General features: G+C 47.1%; 1 protein-coding gene across 2 annotated transcripts; it reads left to right on the forward strand.

The window, feature by feature from the left end:
- The first annotated feature begins 7,208 nt into the window (after positions 1–7,208).
- On the forward strand, positions 7,209–23,598 carry MRAP (melanocortin 2 receptor accessory protein). 2 transcript variants are annotated; one of them, XM_073804442.1, is made up of 3 exons: positions 7,209–7,838; positions 20,629–20,748; positions 22,977–23,598. In XM_073804442.1, the coding sequence occupies exons 1-3, from the start codon at positions 7,733–7,735 to the stop codon at positions 23,336–23,338; spliced, it is 588 nt and encodes a 195-aa protein (XP_073660543.1). In that variant the 5' UTR covers positions 7,209–7,732; the 3' UTR covers positions 23,339–23,598. The 2 variants fall into 2 exon arrangements, with proteins under 2 accessions (XP_073660543.1, XP_073660544.1); XM_073804443.1 differs by having other exon boundaries at positions 7,214–7,838; positions 20,629–20,755.
- Positions 23,599–25,017: the final 1,419 nt, after the last annotated feature.

The following is a 25,017-nucleotide window of genomic DNA, read 5'->3' on the forward strand; positions in this document are numbered from 1 at the left end:
CCCTTTCTTTGCTCAGATTCCCCCATTTGTTCATTCATTTTCGTTATATTTTCTTTTTAGACATTTGGACATATTTGTAATAGTTGCTTTAAGGTCCTTACCTGCTAATTCCAATATCTAGATGATCTCAGTGCTGGTTTCAATTGACTTCCTTTTCTTCAGACTAGAGAGAAGTTACGTCTTTCCTATGTCTTTGTAATTCTAGTGTTTCTATTGTATACTGAACATTGTGGATGACATGTTACGGAGACTCTGGCTTCTATTATCAAACTCTGCAGTGTTGATTTTTTTATCTACAGGCAGTTAACTTTGCTGGATTCAGACTCCAGACTCTGCTTCTCCTGAAATGAGAGGTAGCTGAAATCTCCATTCCGTTCTTTCAGCTTTTCAGTTGTTACTTTCCACCGGGCTCCTTTGACTCTCCCCTTGCACATATACAGCTCAGGAGTGACCCAAGGATTTTTTGTTAATTTATATTTTGAAATAATGTAAGACACACAGAGGTGTTCAAAAATAGTACAAAGAGCTCCCAGCATCAGCAAAACCAAGAAATTAACATTGGTGGAATACTATGAACGAAGCTATCGATTTTATATTGATCTCACCAGATTTCCCACTAATGTCCTTTTTAATTTTTAAAATATTTTTTTCCAGTTTCACTAAGATATATTTGACATACAACATGTGTACGTTTAAGGGGTACAACATAATAATGTCTTTTTTCTGATCCAGGAGCCAATTCAGAATGTTATGTCGCATTACTTGTTACGTCGCATTACTTGTTACGTTTCTTTAGTCTGCACCAATTTGTGATAGTTCCTCAATTTTTCCTTGACCTTCATCACCTTGACCGTTTTGAAGAAGACTCGTCAGTTATTTTGTAGAATGTCCTTCAATGTGGTGTTTCCTGTCGTTTTATCATGATTAGATTGAGCTTATGCATTTTAGCAAGAATACTGCAGAGGTGCTATGCTCTCCTCAGTGGGTACATGATGTCCCTATATCTTATAACTGATGATGGTAACTTGATCACTTGTGTAAGGTGTTATCTGCTGGATTTCTCATTGTAAAGTTATCATTTTTATCTGTGTAACTAATAAATAATTTGGAGTACATATGTTTTAAACTATGCAACTGTAGTTTTTCTTCAAATACTTTCACCCACTAACTTCAGCATCCATCAGTGCATCTTGCCTGCCAACAGTTACTACCATGGTGCTCTCGTGGTGGTTTTCTATTTCCATCCTTACTTCTCCATTTATTTATTATAATTCTTCTGTTAGGAAGGGCCGTTCTTTCTCTACCATTTATTAAGTCATTTATTTATATCAGTGTGGGTTCATGGATATTTCGTTTATCCTATGGGTTATAATCCAACACTGTTGTTAAATATAGATTTTGCTCAAGTTGTTCCAGATTTGGCTATCATGATCGCTTTCGGGTTGGTTCTGTACCATAGCCAAGGATATGAGTAATGTTTACACACAGATTTGAGGGTTTATTCTTCTGTGACCCTGTACTTTCCAGGACTCCCCTCCTCCCACTTTCTGTAATTTTTTTTTTTACATCTTTATTGGAGTATAATTGCTTTACAATGGTGTGTTAGTTTCTGCTTTATAACAAAGTGAATCAGTTATACATATGCATATGTTCCCATATCTCTTCCCTCTTGCGTCTCCCTCCCTCCCACCCTCCCTATCCCACCCCTCCAGGTGGTCACAAAGCACTGAGCTGATCTCCCTGTGCTATGTGGCTGCTTCCCACTAGCTATCTACCTTACGTTTGGTAGTGTATATACGTCCATGCCACTCTCTCGCTTTGTCACAGCTCACCACTTTCCAATTACTCAGTCTGTTGCCCCAAGCTCTGTCCTCTGACTCCTCAAGCCAATGAAACTTTCGTTTTCTGTTTGAGTTCAAGCTATTCCATGCTATGAGGAATGAGGAAACATACAAGCAGAGAAACTGCTGTATAAATACAAATGTCACCCAGTGCAGTTCCCTTTTTCAAGAGTTCGTTTCCCTTCAGTTTCTGCCTGCTTTCAGTCACTCTCCAGTGCCTCCAAAGAGTTGCTTTATCATATCTCATCCAGATTTTATAATTGTTATCTGTGGGCTGGTTAGTGTGATACGCACCATGCCACAATTATTGAAAACTATTTGATTGGTTTTTAATTTCATAATTTCCTACTTCAAGAACCTGAATTATCTGACAGCTGTTACATCATTCTTTGCAGCCTTAAGATTTCTGGTTGTTAGGAATAAGTTTTGTTTATCTCATGGAAAGCTTTTAGTATGGTTGATGCTATCAACAAATACTGATATTATAGTTATTGTGTAAAGCATGGTCTTTGTCTTCAAAAACTTTAAAAAGCAGTTAAGCAAGTAAGGGCATGTACGGAAGTGAATTTTAAAATGTGGTAGGTCCTTACCAGAGTATTTAAGCATTTGACACTAACAAAAGTTGGTGAAGATGTGGAGCAACTGGAAATCTCATATTTTATCAGTTACCTTTTTCTGTGTAACAAATCACCCCGAAATTAAAGGCTTAAAAGAACAACGATTCACTTATGGTTACCAAAAGGGGAAGGGGTGGGAGGAGAGGGATAAATTAGAAGTTTGGGATTAACAGATACACACTATCTATATAAAATAGATAAGCTACAAGGACCTACTGTATAGTACAGGGAACTATATTCAATATCTTGTAATAACCTATAATGGAAAAGAACCTGAAAAATATATATATTTTTTAATATACAGTTATATATATATATATGTATGTATAACTGAATCACTTTTCTGTACACCTGAAACTACATAACATTGTAAATTAACTATACGTCAATAAAAAATTAAAAACAAACAAACAAAAAAGAACAACCGGGACTTCCCTGGTGGCTCAGTGGTTGGGAATCCGCCTGCCACTGCGGAGGACACGGGTTCGAGCCCTGGTCCGGGAGGATCACACATGCCGTGGAGCGACTGGGCCCGTGTGCCACGGCTACTGAGCCTGCGCTCTAGAGCCCGCGAGCCACAGCTACTGAGTCCGCGCGCCTAGAGCCCGTGCTCTGCAACGGGAGAAGACACCACAAGGAGTGGCCCGCACACCGCGACAAAGTGGCCCCCGCTCGCCGTAACCGGAGAAAGCCCGCGAGCAACAACGAAGACCCGATGCAGCCAAAAATAAATTAATTAAAAAAAAAAAAGAGCAACCATTCAACTAGCTCCAACTCTCATGATTCTATTGATCGTCCATCTAAGTCAGGCTCAGCTGGGGGTTCTTTGGATTTCGGCTGTGCTCACCCAGGGGTCTACAGTCAGCGGCTGGTCAGCTGGAGTGCTCCAGCCCTAGGCATTAGCTGGCTGTTGACTGGGCAACACGTCTCTGATCACCCAACAGGCTGGCTTCTGCTTATTCAGAGTAACTGGGCAGGGGTCCGGGACAGTGGGCACATGGCCTTAAGGCCTAATATGTTGGCCTGAAACTTACAAAACTTAATCGTCCTATTTATTAGTCAAAGCCAAAACAAGTCACAAAATCAAAAAATGGAGAAATGTGCTTCATTTTTTGATGTGAAGAGAATATACAGTCACTGGGTGTATAAGGAAGAGGATCGTAGGCATTTTTGCAATACTCCATATATATACTTGTGAGCGTGTAAACTGGTATTGACACTTTTGAAAAATGTTTAGCTATACCTAGTAAAGCTATCCCCATCAATTCCACTCCTGATATATACCTGATATATAAATTAGTACTTATGTCCACCACATATGTGAAAAAGAATGATGTTAGGGGCCTTCCCTGGTGGTGAAGTGGATAAGACTCCATGCTCCCAATGCAGGGGGCCCAGGTTCGATCCCTGGTCAGGGTACTAGATCCCATGTGCAGGCTGCAACTAAGAGTTCCATTGCCACAAGCAAGGAGACTGCATGCCGCAACTAAGGAGCCGGTGAGCTTCAACTAAGGAGCCCACCTCCTGCAACTAAGACCCGGTGCAATCAAATAAAATAAATAAATAAAATATTTTTTTAGAAAAGGAATGTTCATAGCCCATTTATTCATAATAGCCAAAAAAGCGAAAAGAACTCAAATGTTCATCAAGAGGAGAATGGATAAATAAATTACAGAATATTCATACAATGGAGTACCACAGAGGAAAAAAAAGAACCTGGTGAATAATAGAAGTGAGACACAAAAGAGTCATGTTGTAGTGTGATTAGATTTATATGAGGTTTGAAATGAAGCAAAACTAATCTGTGATGATAGAAATCAGAATAACAGTTTCCTTGGTGTGTATGAAGAGTGGAGGCTGGTCATCCACCAGGAAGGATCCCGAGGGAACCTGCTGGGGCACTGGAAAGGTTCTGTATCTTGATCTAGAGGATGCTCACGTGTGTGTATGTTTCTGTGTGTAATAGTCCTCAAGATATACACATAAGGTGTTTGCATTTAATTATACATCAATTTTAAAATAGTCTTTTAAAGGGTGGTAGTGATGCCAAATACATGTGATTAGCGTTGAGGGGAGGAAAGTCACTGGGGCCCGGAAGGATCAGAGAAGTTGTCTTGCGCCGTGGGGAACTTGCACGTGAAGGAACCGAATAGGAGGAAGATCCAGGGATTGGCCGAGAAAGGGGCAAGCGCTCCCTCTTGACTCAGCTATTCTCACACTCTGCATCAGTCCACCTGCCAATGTTGCAAATCCCCTTGACTCCAACCTTCCAACCTCCTCAGTTTAAAATGAGAAAAGAAAAAATTATAGTGACTTGGACAGGTACGTGTTAAATTGCTTAAAAGTGTAAAAACATGTACGACCCCAATTAAGGTAGAGCTGGTAGCATAATTGTTTGTTTCAACACGTCCTTAAAAGTCAGAGATCCTCTTATTTACAAAGCAGAAGTAGAGACACAGACATAGAGAACAAACGTATGGATACCCAAGGGGAAAGGTGGGGGTGGGATGAATTGGGAGATTAGGAGTGACATATATACACTATTGATACTATGCATAAAATAGATCACTGGACTTCCCTGGTGGCGCAGTGGTTAAGAATCCGCCTGCCAATGCAGGGCACACGGGTTCGAGCCCTGGTCCGGGAAGATCCCACATGCCGTGGAGCAACTGAGCCCGTGCGCCACAACTACTGAGCCTGCGCTCTAGAGCCCGCAAGCCACGACTACTGGCCCCACGTGCTGCAACTACTGAAGCCCGCGTGCCTAGAGCCCAAGAGAAGCAACAAGAGAAGCCGCCGCAATGAGAAGCCCGCGTGCCGCAACAAAGACCCAATGCAGCCATAAATAAATAAACAAACAAACAAACAAATAAATTTACCCAAAAAAATCACTAATGAGAACCTACTGTATAGCACAGGAAACTCTACTCAGTGTTCTGTGGTGGCCTAAATGAGAATGAAATCCAAAAAAGAGGGGATATATGTACACATACAGCTGATTCACTTTGTTGTACAGTAGAAACTAACACAATATTGTAAAGCAACTATACTGCAATAAAAAAGTAATTTTAAAAAAAAGTCAGAGATCCTATATCTTTATCTTTTTATCAACAAGATCTCACTCAGCCTTGAAATTGAATCGCTCTTTGGTCACATTTCTTTGCTGCTAATAGCCTAGGTCACCTCATTTGACCTTCAATTCCCAGCAGAGAAGGAGTCCCTGTCTCTTCTCCCTCCCTGTATCCATGCCTGGGCCTTAAGAGCATGATGTTCTTTGTCAATTGCTTTTTGTAAGTCACGTCCATGAAGACTGCCTAGTGCCAAGGGGTGCTCAGCAGACTGGGAGTTGGGAGACACAGGTTCTTATCTAGACTCAATCACTAATTGGCTGGGTAAGCCTGAACATGTCACTTAAGTTTCTGGAAAATACTATGTGTGTGTGTGTGTGTGCGTGTGTGTGTGTGTGTGTGTGCATGCGCGTGCACATGGGTGCGTGCTGGTGGATGATGATGGTAACCTGAGGTTGGGAAACTTTTTACCAGAGGTTCTCCTTAAAGGACAGGCAGAGAGCTGGAGACCGTGACTAGTTAAGGCAAGAAATAGAAGGAGTTCATCTGTATCCAAGGTTGGTGTTGTACACAGAAAGAGATGGACGGATTATGAGACTCGGTGGAGGATGAGAAATGAGAAAAGAAGCATGGTGGGGTGGGAGGAAAGGCCACATTCGCTGGCAGGTGACAACAACAGCTTATATTTACGGGCGCCTCCTACCGACAAGGCTGCTTAAGTCCCATGCCTAGCTGTGCCCATTCATACTTCCCAGCCCCGCCCCCCCCGCCGCCGCCCCCTGCCCGGGAGACACATGCTGTGGTCATGCCCATTTCACGGATGAGGAAAGCCAGCTGCAGAGAGGTTAAGTCACTCATCCAGGGCCACACTGCTGGGAAGAGCTAGAGCTAGGATGCAAAGTGGGCAGCCTGGCTCCAGAATCCATGCTTGTGTCCCCCACACTCTACTGTCCCTTTAACCAAGGACTCCCAGGAGGCACGTGCACAGCCGCGCGCACAGCAACAGCTGGACGTACGCGCACAGGACGTGCACGCTGTACGGAGTGTCTTTTCAAGTGGATCTTTCATCTCCTCACTCTGGAAACGCAGGAGCTCACTTCTCCCTTTCTAATCGACTGAACCACCGAGGTTCAGCTCAGGAGGAGGGGTCCCCGTGGAACGCTGCAGGCCCCCCAGGTGGGCCTGAAGTTATCCGGGTTCACCGTCTACACCATTAGTGCCCAGCTTTCCTCTGGCAGTGTAGACCTGAGTCAAGAAGACGGGAAAGTTCATACACTGGATGGCAAGTCCCCATCATTCTGTGCATTTTGATTTTGTAACTAATTCTAGGGATCCTCTCACATTTAGAGCTTCTCATTCCCAGTACTTGGAATGAGAGGAAGAATGTTCCTCCTGACTGCATCTGTGCTCCTAGAAAAGTGAGTGTACAACTTGGAGTCAGGCCCTGACCAGCAGCATCCTTGTCCCGTGTGTCGTCAGCAGAGGGCTGGTGAACCCTGTTCACCCTGGGGCCCTATTTCCCAAGAGCACAGTCCATGTGGGATCTTGACACGAAAAACAGCCTGTCTGAACAGAGGCAACTGACTGATTGTTTCTCGGGGGCTCAGATGAAAGCTGGGAAGTGTGCTCAATTGGAGAGGAGTGTTCTTTTGGTTTAATTAATTGCTGACGTGGACACGAGAGGTTGCAAGTTCAGGGTTGACATCACTCAGGCCCTCGGATAAGGAATCTAAGCCAGTGATTTGCTGGTTGCTTAATAGCACCAAGCACTGCCTTAATGCAAGTCAAGGGCACTGACAGGCTTTTGATTTGCTGATTAACTTTTTAGGTACTTAAGGTAGAAAGTGACTGTCCTTTCCAATCGTAGACCACATCTTGCCTTTCAAGGGGCCCTGGGGGATCTGTTTTCCTGTCCTGACGCTGAGGGCCAACCTGGAACTGCACTGGGACTGCAGGCTCCAGCCTTGTAGCTCTGTTTGTCTTGGAGTTCCGTCAAGCAGGGCAGGATGGAACGCTCTGCTTGAACACTGAAGATGTCAGGCCCACCCCTCTGACCTTCCTCTGAGCCCAACGGCTCTGATAAGTGGGCAGGCCTTGAGCCTGGAGACCCACAGACACACTTGGATGATTTTACAGAAATCAGCCGGGCAACCTCCTGGTAGAGCTCTGAGCAGCTCCGGAGGGGCCATCTGCCAGCGCTGCGGGCATGGCCAACCGGACCAATGCCTCTGCCGCATACGACAGCTACGAATACTACCTGGACTACTTGGACCTCATTCCCGTGGATGAGAAGAAGCTGAAGGCCAGCAAACGTGAGTCCCAAAGTGGGAAAGCTGGCCAGGCAGAGGCTGGGAGTGAGTCCCGAACTGGGAAAGCTGGCCAGGCAGAGGCTGGGGGTGAGTCCCGAACTGGGAAAGCTGGCCAGGCAGAGGCTGGGGGTGAGTCCCGAACTGGGAAAGCTGGCCGGGCAGAGGCTGGGGGTTGGCCCAAATGACTTTTCTCCATTCACTTAAGAACTACAGCAGATGCCCACCGGGAAGCCAGAACATGACTTGAGCTCGTGGATATAAGGGAATGGCGGGGGGTGGCGGGTGTACCTGTTATCTTCTGTAATAAGTTTGGAACTAACCTCCTGAGAAGCTAAGACACTTTGGGAGCAGAATCTACTGGTAAGATAGATTTCTTGATAGAGTTAGATTTGTCTGGGGTTCCAATAAGCTAGATGAGTTTCTTCAAATTGCAGATTTCATGTTTTCTGTTGTCTCTATACAGATGTGGGAGAGAGTTACTGTGTCCACTCCTAAGATGTGTGACTTACTAATTCTTATTAAAATACCCACCAGTGCTTCATCTTCACAGTCTCAGGAAGGACAACCAGACAAGTAAACATCCTTTTCCTCCTTGCCCCAGCCCAGCCTTTATCTCTTGCGTAACTTGGTACTTTGTCAGCGATCTCCTCTGATTATTCCAGCTAGTCAGTCACGATAATGAGTTGACTGAGTGAATGAACATGAAAAACAAAACAAAACAAAAACAAAGTCTCAGTTTCAGGAGCCCATCCTCTCTGCCTATTCTGAAGTCCCTTGGGTTCCTTGGGATTTCACTACCATCACACACTATGTCCTTCAAAAAATGAACGCAGTCCTTCAAAGGAACCGGATGCTTCTCATATGAAAAGAAAGATAGTCTGTTACACACCAGCTCGAAACTGAAATTCACTCGGATAGTATCATTTAATAAAAGGAGGCAGATCCCTGGCAGGGCCCTTGGGGGAAGTCCTATAGAATGTCTGGTTAGGAAGTGTTCCTGTTTCCTGTTTCATTTACAACTTGCAGAAGCTGAGGACTTCTGTTTCATGTTTGCTGAGGACTTCCTGTATCCCTGGCACTGTAGCAAAACATTTGGGGGGGAAATGATTTGGCGTGTGTTTTCTGATACAAGGTATATAATCATGACATTAAAATGCAGATTTTTTTTTCACCTACGACTCACAATAAGGAAGACATATAGTAATAGGGAGAAAGTGGCAGATTTGAAATCAAAGCCCACATAAGTATATTATCAAAAGTTCAGAACTTCGGGATACATATTGATCTGGACAACATGTAGATCTGCATTCAGGAAAGACTTTTTAAAATTAACACGAATTAAATAAAATTCTGGCTCAGCTTCAGACACTCCTGTCCTTTCGTGTGCCAGACACCCCTCTCAGCCGCCACCTGGGCTCCAAAGAGTCTCCCAGCTGCTTTGGGTGGGAGGACCGTTTGCAACTCTAGAATCTTAGAACACATGATCTCAGTCCTCTGCCCTTCCCCCCTTACCCACAAACAACTTCCATTTCTGACGAAAACGGCTGGTGTTCTCTAAATTGTGTATGAGGTTTGAGATGTTCTTTCTTGCACACTTGAACTAGAGTTGGAAGTTTACAACCTGGGGAGCTAGAAATGAGATCAAATAAGAAATTCCTCCTCAAACTCCCAAACCCAGTAAAGATTATCTCAGTGAGGAATCTCACCAGAGAGACAAGTCACCGCCTTACCACCCCCCAGACAAGCTAGATGTTGGGGGCTTTTGACTCCTACAGGGGGAAGCCAGTTGCTGGGTCATCTCTCCCATGAAGAGTAAACATCGATTGGTATTTTCATAGCAAGGATTCAAGTTATGCATCTTAGGGGACTGACAAAATAACTCTCCCATATCTGCATACAGACAATAGAAAACATGATATCTACAATGTGAAGAAACTCACCCAGCTTATTGGAACCCCACACAAATAAATTAAACTCTATCAAGAAATCCATCTTAAGGAAATTCCCTGGCGGTCCAGTGGTTAGGACTCGGTGCTTTCACTGCCGAGGGCGCCAGGTTCAATCCCTGGTCGGGGAACTAAGATCCCACAAGCCATGTGGTGGTGTGGCCAAAAATTATTTAACTAATTAAAAAAATAAAATAAGAAAAATTTTAAATCTCATTTATTTTTTTAAAAATCCACCTTAAAAGAATATTCTGTCTCAAAAGTATCCTAGTGTCTTAGAATGTGAACTCCAGATTTATTACAATGGATATCAGATACCATTTTATACCCAACCCCTAGATATCAGGAATCTTTGACACCCACAGGGAGAGGTGCTCCTTCTGGGATCCTTTATTCCTGTTTGCAGGTGGATTCCCAACCACTGCGCCACCAGGGAAGCCTTGACCACATTTTTAAAATATATTTTTTAAAGGTTGATATGCTCCTCAGTAAATGACTTCACTCTACCAGTCAGAAAAAAATCAGTGTTAACGTTTTGGTGCCTAGCCAATTAGGGTTGTTCTGTGTCCGTATCCTCATGTGCACACAGGCACATACACATGTGCATGCCTGGACATACACACACACCTACACACCCACATACAATTGCACTCCTACTTTGTGTGCTGTTTCGTAATGACTCCTGCCTGGAGCTGCTGAGGGGAAACTGAGAACTCCCTTGGGTGCCCTCTCTCCTCCCTGGGCCTGTCTGTAACTGTATGAGGCTGGGTCCAGTAGGTGCTCAGCAGAGCTCAGGTGGGGAGGACAGGCCACCGGGCTTGTGGGAAGTTGTGTTATCAGCTGGTGACAATGACTCCATTTTCTGGTCCCTTTGGAAAACATCAACCTACAAGCTTATCTCCTTCTGCCCCCTGGTTTCAGTCTCTCTCCATCTTCACTTCCATCTCCTCAATCTCTTCTTTCTCTTGCTGCCATACTGAGGGCAACCAACCTTCTAGGTTTGCCCAGGACTGTCCCATGGATGCATATTGAGAAACCCAGGCACATCGGATGGTCACATTAATTCTCCTCTCCTTCCTCAAGCCCCACAAACATAGGAACAGGGCTGCCACTAACCCCCATGGTAGAGAAAAATTAGAAAACAGTCTCCTCCTTTGGGCACACAGCTAATCACAACCCATTCAGGTGGGGTCCCTTGAGCAGTGTGCAGCCTGTGTAACTGTTCACGGCGTCCCTGCATAGGAGGGACTCCAGGCTCAACCATGTGCCCTTTGCTCAGTTCCCTGCTCCTGCCCTCCCCAATAGGTCTAAGCCCCATTTTCCTCCTGGTAGTCCCTCTGAAATTAGGAACTGTCAATTTTGTTTTCAATCATTTCAAAGACATCCACTTCCGCACCAGAAACACTCCATACCTTTTCCCACCTTCTGGCCATTGCTCATGATTAATTCAACAATCAAAATTCTGTACTATCCATTACGCGTCAGACAGTTGCACTGGGAGCTGGAGGTATAAAAGCAAATGGATTAAATCCATGTCCTCGATTTTTTTTTTAACAACTTTTTTTTTTTTTTTTTTTCCGGTACGCAGGCCTCTCACTGTTGTGGCCTCTCCCATTGCGGAGCATAGGCTCCGGACGCACAGGCTCAGCGGCCATGGCTCACGGGCCCAGCCGCTCTGTGGCATGTGGGATCTTCCCAGACCGGGGCACAAACCCGTGTCCCCTGCGTCGGCAGGCGGACTCTCAACCACTGCACCACCAGGGAAGCCCAACAACTATTTTATTTTATTACCATGTTGATCTATTTTGTGATGATGTATTTCCAAGTAGGTTACAGACCTCATGACACTCCTCCACCAAATTTAGGAAACTATTAAAAGTTAGGACATCACAGTACATCTAAACTCTTCAACAATTATTTCTTAGTATCATCTAATCTCCGGTCTATATTCAAATGTTCCCAGTTCCCCCCAAATGTGCATGAGAGCTATTTTGTCCACTCCATGCTGATGAGCTGCGTCTGGTCCCTGGAGTCTCTCTTAGTCTAGACCAGACCCTTTTTGTAGATGACACTGGCTCGAGGAAGAGGTCAAGCAGGTTACTCTGTTGATCCTCAACTGTCCCGTCAAGTGGGAGATACTGATCAGTAATAAACGTTTATTCAGTTAATGGTGTTAGGCTGGAGATTTGCAAAAGTTGCCCACAGAGCACAGGGAAGGACACCCCTGGGGAGAAGTAAGAGGTGAAGGAAGGCTTCTCAGGGAAGATGTGGCAAAGCTGAGTCCAAAAAATCGATTAGAATTTGCCTGCTACTCAGGGGGCTGGCGCAGGGTAGAGAACAGTTACACTCCTGTAGGTAAAAGAAGTGTTTCCGGGACGGTGTTTTGGGAAGGGCGACAAAGGATGAGCTCCGGATCCCCGGGGGCCAGGTTCTTGCAGGCCAGCCTTGGAGGATCCCTGTAAACTGCAGGGAGTCATTTAAAATTGTAAGCAGGGAAGAGACAAGGGCCGATTTGCTTGCTAAGAAAATGGCTCTGGTGAACATATAAATGTGAGGGTCAGTAGGGTAGTGGTGACACGTGGGCAGGAAACAGCCATGTGCTGGGGCTGGAAGCATAAAGTTGAAAAGATCCCTACCCTTAGGAGTTCACAGTATAGGAGGGAGCGGCCGAATAAATGAACGAATGAGCGTGCTCCGGTGTTACAGCCATGGGAATAGAAGTATGTGAGGCTCAGAGAGGCCAAGTGACTTACTTAATGTCACGCAGCTGACTAGTCACAGAGCCACGACCTAAATTCCAGCTCTGATGCCTCAGGACTCTTCCCAGGACACTTTTCATGATCAGGGGGCAAATTCTCACCAGGATGTCAGATCCAGCAGAGCAGGAACCTTTGTCCACCTCTCTCTCTCTCTCTCTCTTTTTCTCCCCCACGAGCTCCTAAATAGTGCCTAGCACACAGTAGGCACACAATAGCTGTTTGCTGAATGAATGAATAAACTAATGTGAAGTAGGCTGCTCTTGCACACATTATTAATTTTTATGATGAATATTTGCACCAATTATCAATTTATTGCCTCTCAGCTCTGAATGCGCCCTTCAAAATAGGCTCTGTGATCAACGATGGAATTTTCTTTAAAGTGAGCACGTGTTAGGCTTTCTCAGGAGAGGGCTCTGGAGGGCACCGCTGGAGCACCGGGGCTGGGGGTTCAGCAGTGAGGGCGTGGGGACGTCTGGGGGAACTAGCCCCGGTCCCTGGCCCAGAACACCGTCTCCCTGAGATCTTGCAGCCTCCGTGTGGCAATAACCTCTCTGCAGCCATGTAGACAAAGAAACCAAAGCCCCCGGGCAACCTGTGGTCGGTGGGGGAGGTGCCACAACTCCTCCGTCTTCCTCTCTTCCCCCTCAACACCCCCACCCACCCACCAGGCCTCCAGAGGGCTCTCCATGGTTTGTCCAACAGCTCCAGGCAAACTCAGGCCTGGATGAATGACCCAACCCCTCTGCCACCCAGTGGCCAAACCACATCTCCTCCAGGGAGGTCTGAACCCCTTCCAAGTTTGTCCTTCCTGGGTGTTATAGGCTGAATTGTGTCCCCCGGCCCCCCACCAAATTCTTATGTTGAGGTTCTAACTCCCAGTACCCCAGAAGGTGACAGTATTTGGAGATAAGACCTTTACAGAGGTGATTAAGTTAAAATGAGGTCATTAGGCTGGGCCGTAATCCAGAGCGACTGGTGTCCTTGTAAGAAGAGATTAGAACACAGACACACACAGGGGGATGACCATGAGAGGACCCAGTGAAAGACAGGCCAAGGAGAGAGGCCCCAGAAGAAACCGACCCTGCTGACACTTTGGTCTTGGACCTCCAACCTCCGGAACTGTGAGAAAATTAATGTCTGTAGTTTAAGTTACCCCAGACATGGTACTTCGTTACAGCAGCCTGTATTAGTCCTTTCAGTCTGCTATAACAAAGTACTATAGACTGGGTGGATTATAAACAAAATAAATTTATTTCCCACAGATCTGCAGGCTGGAAAGTATGCAACAGACACATAGGGAATGCCCTGGGTTGTCCCCATGGACTCGAGGGCAGGGCACCCTCTCCTACAAGATGAGGGTCTTGGGGGACTCCCAATACTATCTACTGTCTCTAAAGAAAATTCCTCAGAGCTAAACATCACCAAGTCAGATTTTAAGTAGTCAAGCCCTGTCTTGGTCTCCTTGGGCTGCTATAACAAAATATCACAGGCTGGGTGGCTTCAATAACAGATATTTCTTTCTCACAGTTCTGGAGGCTGGAAGTCCAAGATCAATGTGGCAGTAGATTCTCTGTCTGGTGAGCACTTGCTTCCTGGCTTGTAGATGGCCACCTTCTCTTTGTCTGCTCACAAGGCTTTTCCTTGGTGCAAATGGTGAAAGAGTGTACGTGTGTCTCTTTCTCTTCTTATGAGGTCACTAATCCTAATGAGGGCTTCACCCTCATGACCTCATCTAACTCTAATTACCTCTCAAAGGCCCCACGTCCAAAAATCATCGCACTGGGGATTAGGGCTTCCACATATGAATGGTGGGTAGGAGACACAAACATTTAGTCTACAGTGGCACCTTTGTCTTGGCCATCAGCTGAAGCAGACAGAGAGAATTCACCATGCACATCCTGTCTCCTAGATATATTTCAAATCAGATCTGGCTGTGTATGCTATTTTGAACCCTGCTCTTACTGACCTCACAGTATTTTCTTTTCCCATGTTGTTAAATATTCTTTCACAAAAATTTTGCAAATAGCTGCATGGTGTTCTAGAAATATGTATCTTTGAGCATATAGAATGTTTCCAGAATTTTGCTCTTATAAGCAGTGGCCTTGGGGAGAGAACTTCTTCCACTGTTGTGTGTTAAGTAAAGATGTCTCGCCTATTTCTGTCCTTAGTATTTGAATTCAAAAAAGTTCACTAAAAAAGAAAAAGCCTAAAAAATGCAAAAGCAGCAATGTCCCTCATCCAATCTCTGTGCTCCCGTTATCACTGTGTCACTTTTGTTTTCTGTGATGATCAGCAAAAGGCAGCATTGGGCAGTCTCAGGGATGCTCTGTTACTTGGCTTCGAAGGTACAGTAAGGTAAGCGTGAGTCCAGGTGAGGGTGCAGAGGTCAACCACAGCAAGCAGGTGACCTCCTTTACTGACAAATGTGACTTTCTCTCCCTGCCAGTTCCTCTGGGCTGGATCGCCAACCCAGTCAAACAAATCAGAAGGCATCATATCCCAGGTCTGCGCATCAAAGACAGAAAGATGCTGGGAATGCTTTGGGCAAAGAGGCAAAGCTCTCGCTCAGATCGTCTCACTAGAAGGTCACCTAGGGCAGCTGGTAGACATGGTGAAGTCCAGGCTGGGTTCAACTCCTGTGTCAAGTAGAGAAGACAAAAATAGAAGACAAAATCCCCGAGCTCATGTGTTAACCTAACAAGCAGGAAGGATTTTAAGATTTTTGTGTTCATGCCCAGACAGTGCAATTTATTCCATCATGGTTGGGCAGATAATTGGAAACGTCTAGGGATTTAGATATACTTTTATGAGCACTGAGTGCTGACTTGAAGGCTGTGGGTTGCCCTTTCCCAGGATGGCTTAAAATCTGGTGTGATTCTGTTACAGGGACGTCACAAGGATTGTTACCCTTGTGATTTTTCAGACGTGGCTTCTGTTTCACGGAAAGGTTAAGAATCTTCCCAACACTGTCAGAAAGGTGGAAAATGCAAATCTGTTTCCTGAGACCCTGCCTGAACAGACTGATGACACGTTTGATCTTCTATTTGTTCCCTTTTCAGCGGCTAAGCTTAGGAGAAAAAAACAGTCCCATATTCCAGTCTTATAGCAACCATACAGATTATTTTAATACCATGAGTCTCCAGATACTACTCAAGTACTCCCTTGCAGGGAGGAGTGGGATGAGTTGATTTTCCTTGGGTAGTGTCTGGCTTTACGGCTGTATTATTTACCTCTCAGGTCAATATGTCTTCTTCCTTTAATTAGAGGTTAGGAAGAATTCGTCATGGCCCATATTGACTTCTTCTGGCAGCTTCAATAATAAGGCAGTCTGGTAAGCTGGGATGAAGTGAGAGAGTGGCATGGACATACATACAGTACCAAATGTAAAATAGGTAGCTAGTGGGAAGCAGCCTCATAGCAGAGGGAGATCAGCTCGGAGCTTTGTGACCACCATATAGAGGGGTGGGATAGGGAGGGTGGGAGGGAGACGCAAGAGGGAGGAGATATGGGGATATATGAATATGTATAGCTGATTCACTTTGTTATACAGCAGAAACTAACACACCATTGTAAAGCAATTATACTCCAATAAAGGTGTTAAAAAGTAAATAATAATAAGGCAGTCTATTCATCTGCTTCTCTGACAGCTAGGAGAGGAAAAACACACCACTAACCAATCTCTTCTGAACACAATGCATAGACTTCAGGGTAAAGATTGAACAAAGGACCTCTATATAACTCTTCTCTTTTGGTCGGAGGGATGAAGTTCAGGTTACAACTTTAATTATGATGTTTAAGTCTTCAGCAAATGGTCAGTTCCATGGACGTGACGTAAGCAGTGAAAGTGATTTTTAAACAAAGATATGAGTATGTTTACCTTGGAACAAATTTCCCATCTAGCTAGCCCCATGTGGAGCTGCCAAACTTGAATGAGTCTGTCATTGCTCAAAAACTGCTTGGAACTCTTACTTTGGAAATGACTTTGGTGGCCATGACACATTCTATGAAATGTCCACAGAGATAAATTATGTATGTCTTTGGAGAGTGGATTTGCTTCTGAGAAATAGTTAAGAATCACCCAGAAACCAATCAGGTGAATGGACTTAAGCTGATTGATACCAGCTGGGTGTCAAAAATAAAATATCTCATAAAGTAGCAAAATTGGTGTGTGTGTGTGTATGTGTCCTTCAAGGTAATTGCAAAAGAAGAATTTATAAATGTTTGATCATCGTATGTATTTTAGGAAAATTTAGATGACTGTGGAAGAGAGCAGATGATTATTTTGAAGGTCCGCATTCATTTGGATTTGTCAGTTTTGATATGTTCATTTAAAAAGTCAATTTTTTTACAGATTCAATAGAGAAAATTGGTTAAATTAACAGAGTTCCAGATAAAACAGATGTTGATTTCTCTTTCATGTACAAGTTTGAAGGATGGGATGGTATGTCAGCTCCATGAAATCTTCAAGAAGTAGCTTTGTTCTAGCTCATATCTCTGCCATCCCTGCCATCCAAGCCTGGCTCTAGCCATCACATCCATGTTCTGGGCAACAAAATGGAGTAAGGGCATAAGAAGGGACATGGGTTTTAGAAATCCAGCCATCTCTGCAGAAGGACTCCTAGAACCGTCTTGTAACAGCTCCACTCACATCTCATTGGCCAGAACCTTGTCTCATGACCCTACTAACTGAAAGGGAGGCTGGGAAATGTAGTCTTCATGCCAGGAAGCCATGTGACCTGCTAAAGGAGGGGTTCTATTACTATGGAAGCATGTGAAAGCAAACATTAGGATTGACAGCCAGCAGTCTATGCTACAATTACCTTCACTCATAGCTTACATTTTAGTGAGCTTGAAGGATACTGTGATATTAGTTGCCACAAAGCCCTCGTAACTGAAATAATATTAGTTCTATTTATACATTGGTTCACGACCATTAAACAAGGAATTGTGCCATGTACATTGCATATACATATTATTTTATTTAATTTGCCTAACAGCCAAAAAACACATACTATTATCCCCATTTAACAGATAAGGAGTTTATCTGTTAATAAATTTAGAGATGTAAAAAAGATTGCCTGAGATCCAACAGCTAGGAAATGACCAAGTCAGAATTTGTTAGCCTCCAGAGCCTAGGCCCTTAACCCCGTCATTATTCCCCAAGAAGGGAAAAACCTTGGGGTTAATTTTATTCTAGGGCCTTGGAGAAGAGGGAAGGGAAGGGGAGTTTTCCGTGGCTGGACCAGTTTCATTGTCAAGCCAGCCTGGTGCTCCTTGTTGTAAAGACAAGCCCATGGATGTTTAAACATTTCCAACACTGGGGGATGACAGCTCTCACCCTTGGTACAAAACGTTCTCTCAAGCACTTAGGCTGAACCTTCAGGAAGAAGAGGAAAAAACCCTATTTTCTTGGTTGTGTTTTTCAACAAAACACGATGAAATAGAATGTAGTACAGGAAACAGCTAGTGGCTACTGTTCGCCTTTTGGTCTGGCGAAATGAAAATTTCACTTCTCTGAAGACGCTGTGTTCTGGGAGCGGTAACATCTCATTTCCTGCTCAGCGTCTGGAGATAATGACCAAGGGCTGGGACAGAGAGCGTGAGCCTGGGGGAGGGGAGCCTGGGAGAGGGGAGGGGGCGTCTCAACTGCTCAGCTTTGGGGGCTGTTTTCTTAGAGGCTCTGACGGAACTTACGTAGGTGCCAAAGACCTCAAATCCTGCATTACTTTTATGAAAGTAAAAGAGCGTTAGCGTCTGCAGAAATCTGAAACTTCCTCATACAATAAAAATCCCAAACCATATTTTCTGAAAACATACATACTCTTATACTTTGAGGGTTATACAATAAATTGGGACTCTTTGGGACAGAGTTGAACCGAAGCAGGTATTGTGGAATAATACACAGTGAGCAGGCAAGGAACACTAAGAAAGTCAGAGGCTTCTTTTTTTTTTTTTGCGGTACGCGGGCCTCTCACTGCTGTGGCCTCTCCCGTTGCGGAGCGCAGGCTCCGGACGCGCAGGCTCAGCGGCCATGGCTCATGGGCCCAGCCGCTCCGCGGCATGTGGGATCTTCCCGGACCGGGGCACGAACCCGTGTCCCCTGCATCGGCAGGCGGACTCTCAACCACTGCGCCACCAGGGAAGCCCCAGAGGCTTCTTTTGATTGACGTATACACACTACTGTATATGAAATAGATAACTAATAAGAACCTACCGTACAGCACAGGAAACTCTCTACTCAATACTCTGTAATGGCCTATATGGGAAAAGAATCTAAAAAAAAGAGTGGATATATGTATACGTATAACTGATTCACTTTGTTGTATACCTGAAACTAACACAACATTGTAAATCAACTATACTCCAATAAAAATTTTTTTAAAAAGTCCTTAAGCTTAAGACGGATGGCAACAACCTCATTTCCTGTTTCCCAGGAGCCCATAGGGCCCCTACAACAGTCTGTTGCTCTAGGGCACCCCCATCGGTTTCTCAGGTCAGGGACAGAAAGCAGAGAGGATGTGAGAGTCAGCCTGGGGGGCTTTGCTGTCCTTGCAAAGCTTTGCTGTCCTTGTCCTCTCTTCAGTGTGAGTGCCGAGTTGCTGATGCATTACTAGGTGGTGGAGGTCCAGGATTCTTTTTGCAGATACTGCATCTGTTCCTTATTACCTGTTTTCGACACTTTTAGGACCTAAAATCGACTCTTTCAAAGTCTCAGTTTCTCCCTCTACCTGTCTTGGATCATAGAGGGCAGTGGTAACGGTCTTTACTAAATTACTATTATTTACCCCACAAATGACTCATAGATCTCTAATCCTCCATTCAGTTATTTGTTCATTTGTTCACCCATTTATAAACATCTTTTCATTTGAATCCATCACAAGAACATCTTTTGTTTGAACAGAACCCAACAGAAGGCAGGGCACGGCTGGCACAGGCGGTGCAGCAGGAGTGCCGAGGATGCTGGGGGAGAGATGCAGCATCCTGAAGGGGGTCCGCGATTTCTGGTGGGCAGGTTGGCCCCCTCTGAATCCTTAACAGCCCCCAGCAAAGCCTGGCTCCTGTACGTGCTTAATACACGCCTGTTGATTACTATCCTTCAGTGGCTTCCTTTGGTCACACATGTAGGTGCCTAGCATATCCTGGTCTGGGGCATCTTGTCCTGGGGGCATGAGTGTGTCTGGGAGAAGATACTTGCAGACACTAATTATGAGCCTGGTCCTCTGTGCCCAGAGCCAAACACAACCCCCAGGAGAAACTATACCCCTGCAGTTCCCTAGCAACTTGCCGAAAGTTCCAGACCCAGAGTCTCAGAGAAAGGAACCTCCTGACCTGCCAGGATCTACCCAGGGCCCAGAAGAGACTAAGCATCTTTCCCGTTTTCCCCGCGTCCTTTCACCTCCGGCCACAGATACAGCCAGAGTAGTGGCTGCAATAGTGCTTTTTCCTCCTGCCACTGCCCCGCAGCTGGGCCTGTCCCTCGGAAAGAAAGGGACCGGCTCTTTCCACCTCTAGCAGGCTGGCCGTGGCAGACCTCGGGTGACAACTCCACAGCGGGAAGGGCCTGGCCCTTCCTGCGGCAGGCTGGCACAGTTGCCTAGCGCACATCTTTTTTTCTAAGTCTCTGATCTTGGGGTCTTTGAAGCTGTCCCTAACCAGGCTGGTAGGGGCTGCAGCCCTCACAGGGGAGGGGAGGCCGTCTTGCCACGAGAAGTTGCTCACAGCTCTTTCTTCTCCCTCCCGAGAGGAAGGGAGGAGGGGAAATCCATTCTCTGATCATCAGTAGCAGCTGAAAAAGCAAACCCATGAGGTGTCACCCAACTTCATTTACTGTTTTTTCCCCTCAATAAGCCCCCTAAACTCACCCAGAGGCCCGTGGCCCTGGGAAAAGCGCCAGGTCCCTGCTGTTGCCCGTTTCCTTCCCAAGGTTATCATTAATGGAAAAATCTGCCCCCGTACCTCCACCCCCCATCACAGCCGAGAAGACTTAGCCCCAGAGCCCCATCCCCACAGCACATGGGGACCCTCGCTTCCCAGCCGTGGGCCCTGTGACATCACACTGACGTGGAGACACGTGTCTGCCTCCCACAGATTCGATCGTCATCGCCTTCTGGGTGAGCCTGGCAGCTTTCGTGGTCTTCCTGTTCCTGCTGCTTCTGTCCATGTCCTGGCCAGCCTCCCCGCAGACGAGGAAAGTAAGGACAGGCGGAGGTATGTGGTAAGTGGCCACGTGAGGGGCTAAATAGGGGGTACCCGTATGTCCCCGGTGGAATATTACTTGGCCATAAAAAGGAATAAAGCCCTGATTTATGGGCTTTACGTGGATGACCCCTAGAAACACTGTGCTACGTGAAAGAGGTGAGGCACTGAAGACCACACGTGGTGTGATTCCCTGGACGTGAAATGTCTAGAAGAGGCAAACCCACAGACAGGAAGCAGATTAGTGGTTGCCCAGGGCTGGGAGAAGGCAGAGTAAGCGGGGCTGACTGCTAAGGGGCACAGGGTTTCTCTGGGGCACGAGGTAACTATTCCAACATAGATTGTGGTGATGGTCGCACAACTCAGGGAACGTACTAAAGACCATTGAATTATAAACTTTAAACGGGTGAACTTTGTGGTGTGTAGACCATAACTCAGTTAGGCTGTTGCAGACCATGAAGCGGAAGTTAAACTGGAGGCACAATCCATGGGTTCCAAGTAGCAACTAGAGCCGAGCTCGTTGTATGTTAATTCTCCTGTGCTACGCAATTGGCCTCCCGCACCCAACTTTCCCTTCCAGCTGAATCCGCCCAACACAGCCACCGCTGTCCCAAGGACGATGCTTACAAGGGGCCCTACACCCCCTCTCCCCCTGCCATAGCTCATGGGACCAGGGGTGGGCAACCAACCCGGAGAGGGCTGGCCCAGGGCTGGCCACTGCCCCTAGAAACACATGGCCTGGCAGGGGAGCTGGGGCCACGAGGCACTGAGGGGGCCAGAGGAAGACGGTGGCTGGGTACCATGATGGACCAAGAACTCCTGGGATGTGGGAACCGTGAGTCAGCACAGGCAGCTGGGAGCAGGGAGAGGTGGGCAGAGCTGCTCTGAGAGGAGGGGAAGAGGAGCCTCCAAGCCCCTGAAAGAATCAGAGGGCAGCCCCCCTGCCTGATGGGGTCCCCCTGCCAGTTCCCCGAGGGCCTGCGGATCTGCGGATTCACAGACCTGCCTGGGGGGCCTCTGTCTCTCCTACCCCCTCGTCCACCCGCCCTGTCCATAGTGTCTCATGCACCGGGTCTACACACACCAGGTCATTCTGGTTCCCTTGGTCACATGTGGGAGGCGGGGACCAGCTTTCGAGCAATGAAGAAATCCATTCTTTCAGTTTTCAGAACTCACGTTGAAGCTAAGCAGATTTTTACCCCCAAGAGATCCCCGAGGGACAAACTAATGAAATTGACTTTCTTTTCTACTCTTCTGCGGTGACTTGGAGCAAGCCCTGTGCTAGGGACAGTTTGCGAGGATACTCAGCTACCTCCCAGCGGAAGCTTCCGCAGCCTGGTGGGCACAGGGGTTTTGCGCGTCTTCTGGGCTACAGTTTTACCACAGGGCAAAATAATGACGCTCTTTGTCCTGACTGGCCGCATACCTTACTACAGAAAATGCTCTCCAGGAACTTTGTGACAAGGAATGCTCAGGACTGCCAAATAGATCCTTAGTTAGACTTAGGAAAGAGAATGCTGAGCTGCTTCCCAAAGAGTCGTTCTTTCCATGATGGAAAAAAAAAAAAAGATTGTGTTAGCATCATTTGAGTCATCTGGAAGGAGGGCTTAGCTCCCTCGTGCTCCCTTCCTGGCCTTCTTCATTCACGTTCCAATTATAACCACATTTGAACTAGTTCTCTAGCTTAGACAGCTATCGGTACATGGCCTCATCTCATCCTGATACCCACAAGGCAGTTATCATCCCACTTCACTAATGAAACTAAAGGCAGGCGGGATGTGTCTTGTGCCCCCAGCACCTCGAGTGCAGGAGGGTCCATCCAGGGAGGATGGATTTCTGGCTCAGATACAAGTTGGCATGAGGTACGGACACGAGATGAGCTACACTCAAACACGTGGATGGACGGACGGTCAACCTCCCCCCCTCCCATCCCCCCACCCCTGCCTCCACCAGCTGTGAATCTGTGACATGAGGTCAGAGGGAAAGCCCCAAGGTCAGGGTCACCATCGAGCACTTCCTCTTCTCTTCCATTTCTCCACTGTGGTAGCCTTGGTGAGCCAGGCTGAGCCCCCCACCCCAGCCCTGGGCCTGCTTCCCCGGCAGAGGGGCTCTCGCCCTGTGACTCTCCCCTGCAGGCTTTGGCCAGGCAGGAGGGTGCAGCAGGGAGTCCCCTCCCCAACCCGGGGAAGGACAGTTCTCTGGGCAGCTTGGACACTTCCTTCCCTCTGCTCTGTCCGCAGGAACAATGCCCAGCACCACCCAACGTGCCCCTGGAGTCTCGGCCTCAACCTCCCCTTCTGTGTCTGGAAGCAACCCCAGCACCACGGGGCCCCCCAGGGGACTCCGCTGCCTCTACCGAGCTCAGTCGAGGAACCAGGTGGCAGAGCATCGGGCCCCGTCCAGCAGCTGCAGCAGGAGAGTCCCTCCACCTCGGCCCCCTTCCACCCCCCCCAGGGCCACCCTGCTCGCCTCTGGGAGCTGGCCCTCGATGGGGACCCGCACGGCACCAGCTGATGTCAGGAACTTCAAGCCCAGTGAGCCTCCCCTGCAGACAGAACCTCCCGATGGTAGAACCAACAACCCAAACCAGGGCCATTGCTGAGTGAGCCGGGGAACTCAAACCAACCTGGACACACACGTGCCCTCTGAAAGCCTGGTTACAGGTAGCACGGTGTGCAACTAGGTCAAGAATGACTGTACAAGGGGGCGCATGTATGCATTTACCCAAGGCTGGCAACAGCCCATCTGGCCGAGGGAGGAGGCCCCAAATATTGCTCGTTTCCTTTAGTGCACTTAACCTGCCTATTTACTGCTCATGCTGCTTTGGGAAGGATAGAAAAGTAAAATATGTATGAATTAAGATTAAAAACTATTCACTGATCTCTACCATGTCACTTCATAGTTTCCGCTATTACTTCTGCAATGTTTTTTTTATCAACTCTGAGTTCGCTGGCTGATCTGCACCTTCTTTAGGACGCCCAGGGAGTGCCTGCCAGGTCCCCCTCCATCCCCCGCTGACACCCACTGTCACTAAGACGGGGCAGTGTGTGCCCGGCCAGACTCGCTGACTGTGGTCAGGGGACCTGAGCCACACCTCCGACCTCCCCAAGGCCTTTCACAGACAGAGCCCAGGGCGGCGTCTCCCCGGACAGGGCAGTCGGGCGCAGCAGGCAAGGCTTAAGCCCGAGTGGCAGGAGGATCCCGTGCTGTGTGACTTCGTGTGACGTCTGATCCGAGACCCCCGATGGACCTAGTTCTCTAGTGCCCGACAGCCTGCCCCTGGCAGGGTGCCAGCACCATACCACAAAGCCCATACACCTCACCCCCCCTCCATCCCAGGCGACTGAAAAATAATCCTGTAAGGTGAGGGCCAGGCCTGGCCTCGCCAGCACGGGGGACAGCGGGTTAGAAGGGAAGATGGGGGAAGGGAGACTGATGGGCTCCAGAGATGCAGAAAGAGGGCAGAAAGGACCACATGGGCTTTCCAACTTGAATCTAAACGTAGGATTCTGGCTTCACGACATTCTAAGAATACTGTTGTGGGTGTTTTGCAGGCGAGGGAATAGGGGAGGTAAATGCTCCTTGTCTTCTAGACGATGAGCCCCACTGTGGGAAGGGGACAAATGCCCAGAAGCATTACTCTTGTCTTGGTAAAAATCTTAAGTCATTAAAAAAACCAGAAAAGGGCTTCCCTGGTGGCGCAGTGGTTGAGAGTCCGCCTGCCGATGCGGGGGACACGGGTTCGTGCCCCGGTCCGTGAGGATCCCACATGCCGCGGAGCGGCTGGGCCCGTGAGCCATGGCCGCTGAGCCTGCGCGTCCGGAGCCCGTGCTCCGCAGCGGGAGAGGCCACAACAGTGAGAGGCCCACGTACCGCAAAAAAAAACAAACAAACCTGAAAAGAGTCTAAACAACACTGGAAGGAGACAAAAGTGTAAATGTTTAAGCTGAAACCAAGCCATTGCCAGTGCAATAAACATCATATGGGCAAATAAACGGCCACCTCCCAGGCGGCAGACAGGGAATGCATGTGCTGACGCGGCACGAGGGCCCAGCAGACCCCTGGGCACCTACCTGGGTGTGCAGGAGGGTACATGCAGAGCTTTCAATGATCAGGACCAAGTTTTATCTGGGAAACCATGAAACTTCATAGTCAACGTTCGTCAGCTACAGTATCAGTTAATGTAGGAATGTTACAAGTCAAATCCTGACCTCTGAAATGCAGGTCTCTGTAGAATAAAAATAGCCTGTGATCAAAGCAATTAAACAAAACACAAAAACC

The sequence above is a fragment of the Tursiops truncatus genome, chromosome 4, assembly GCF_011762595.2.
Source record: "Tursiops truncatus isolate mTurTru1 chromosome 4, mTurTru1.mat.Y, whole genome shotgun sequence".
Classification (NCBI taxonomy): domain Eukaryota; kingdom Metazoa; phylum Chordata; class Mammalia; order Artiodactyla; family Delphinidae; genus Tursiops; species Tursiops truncatus.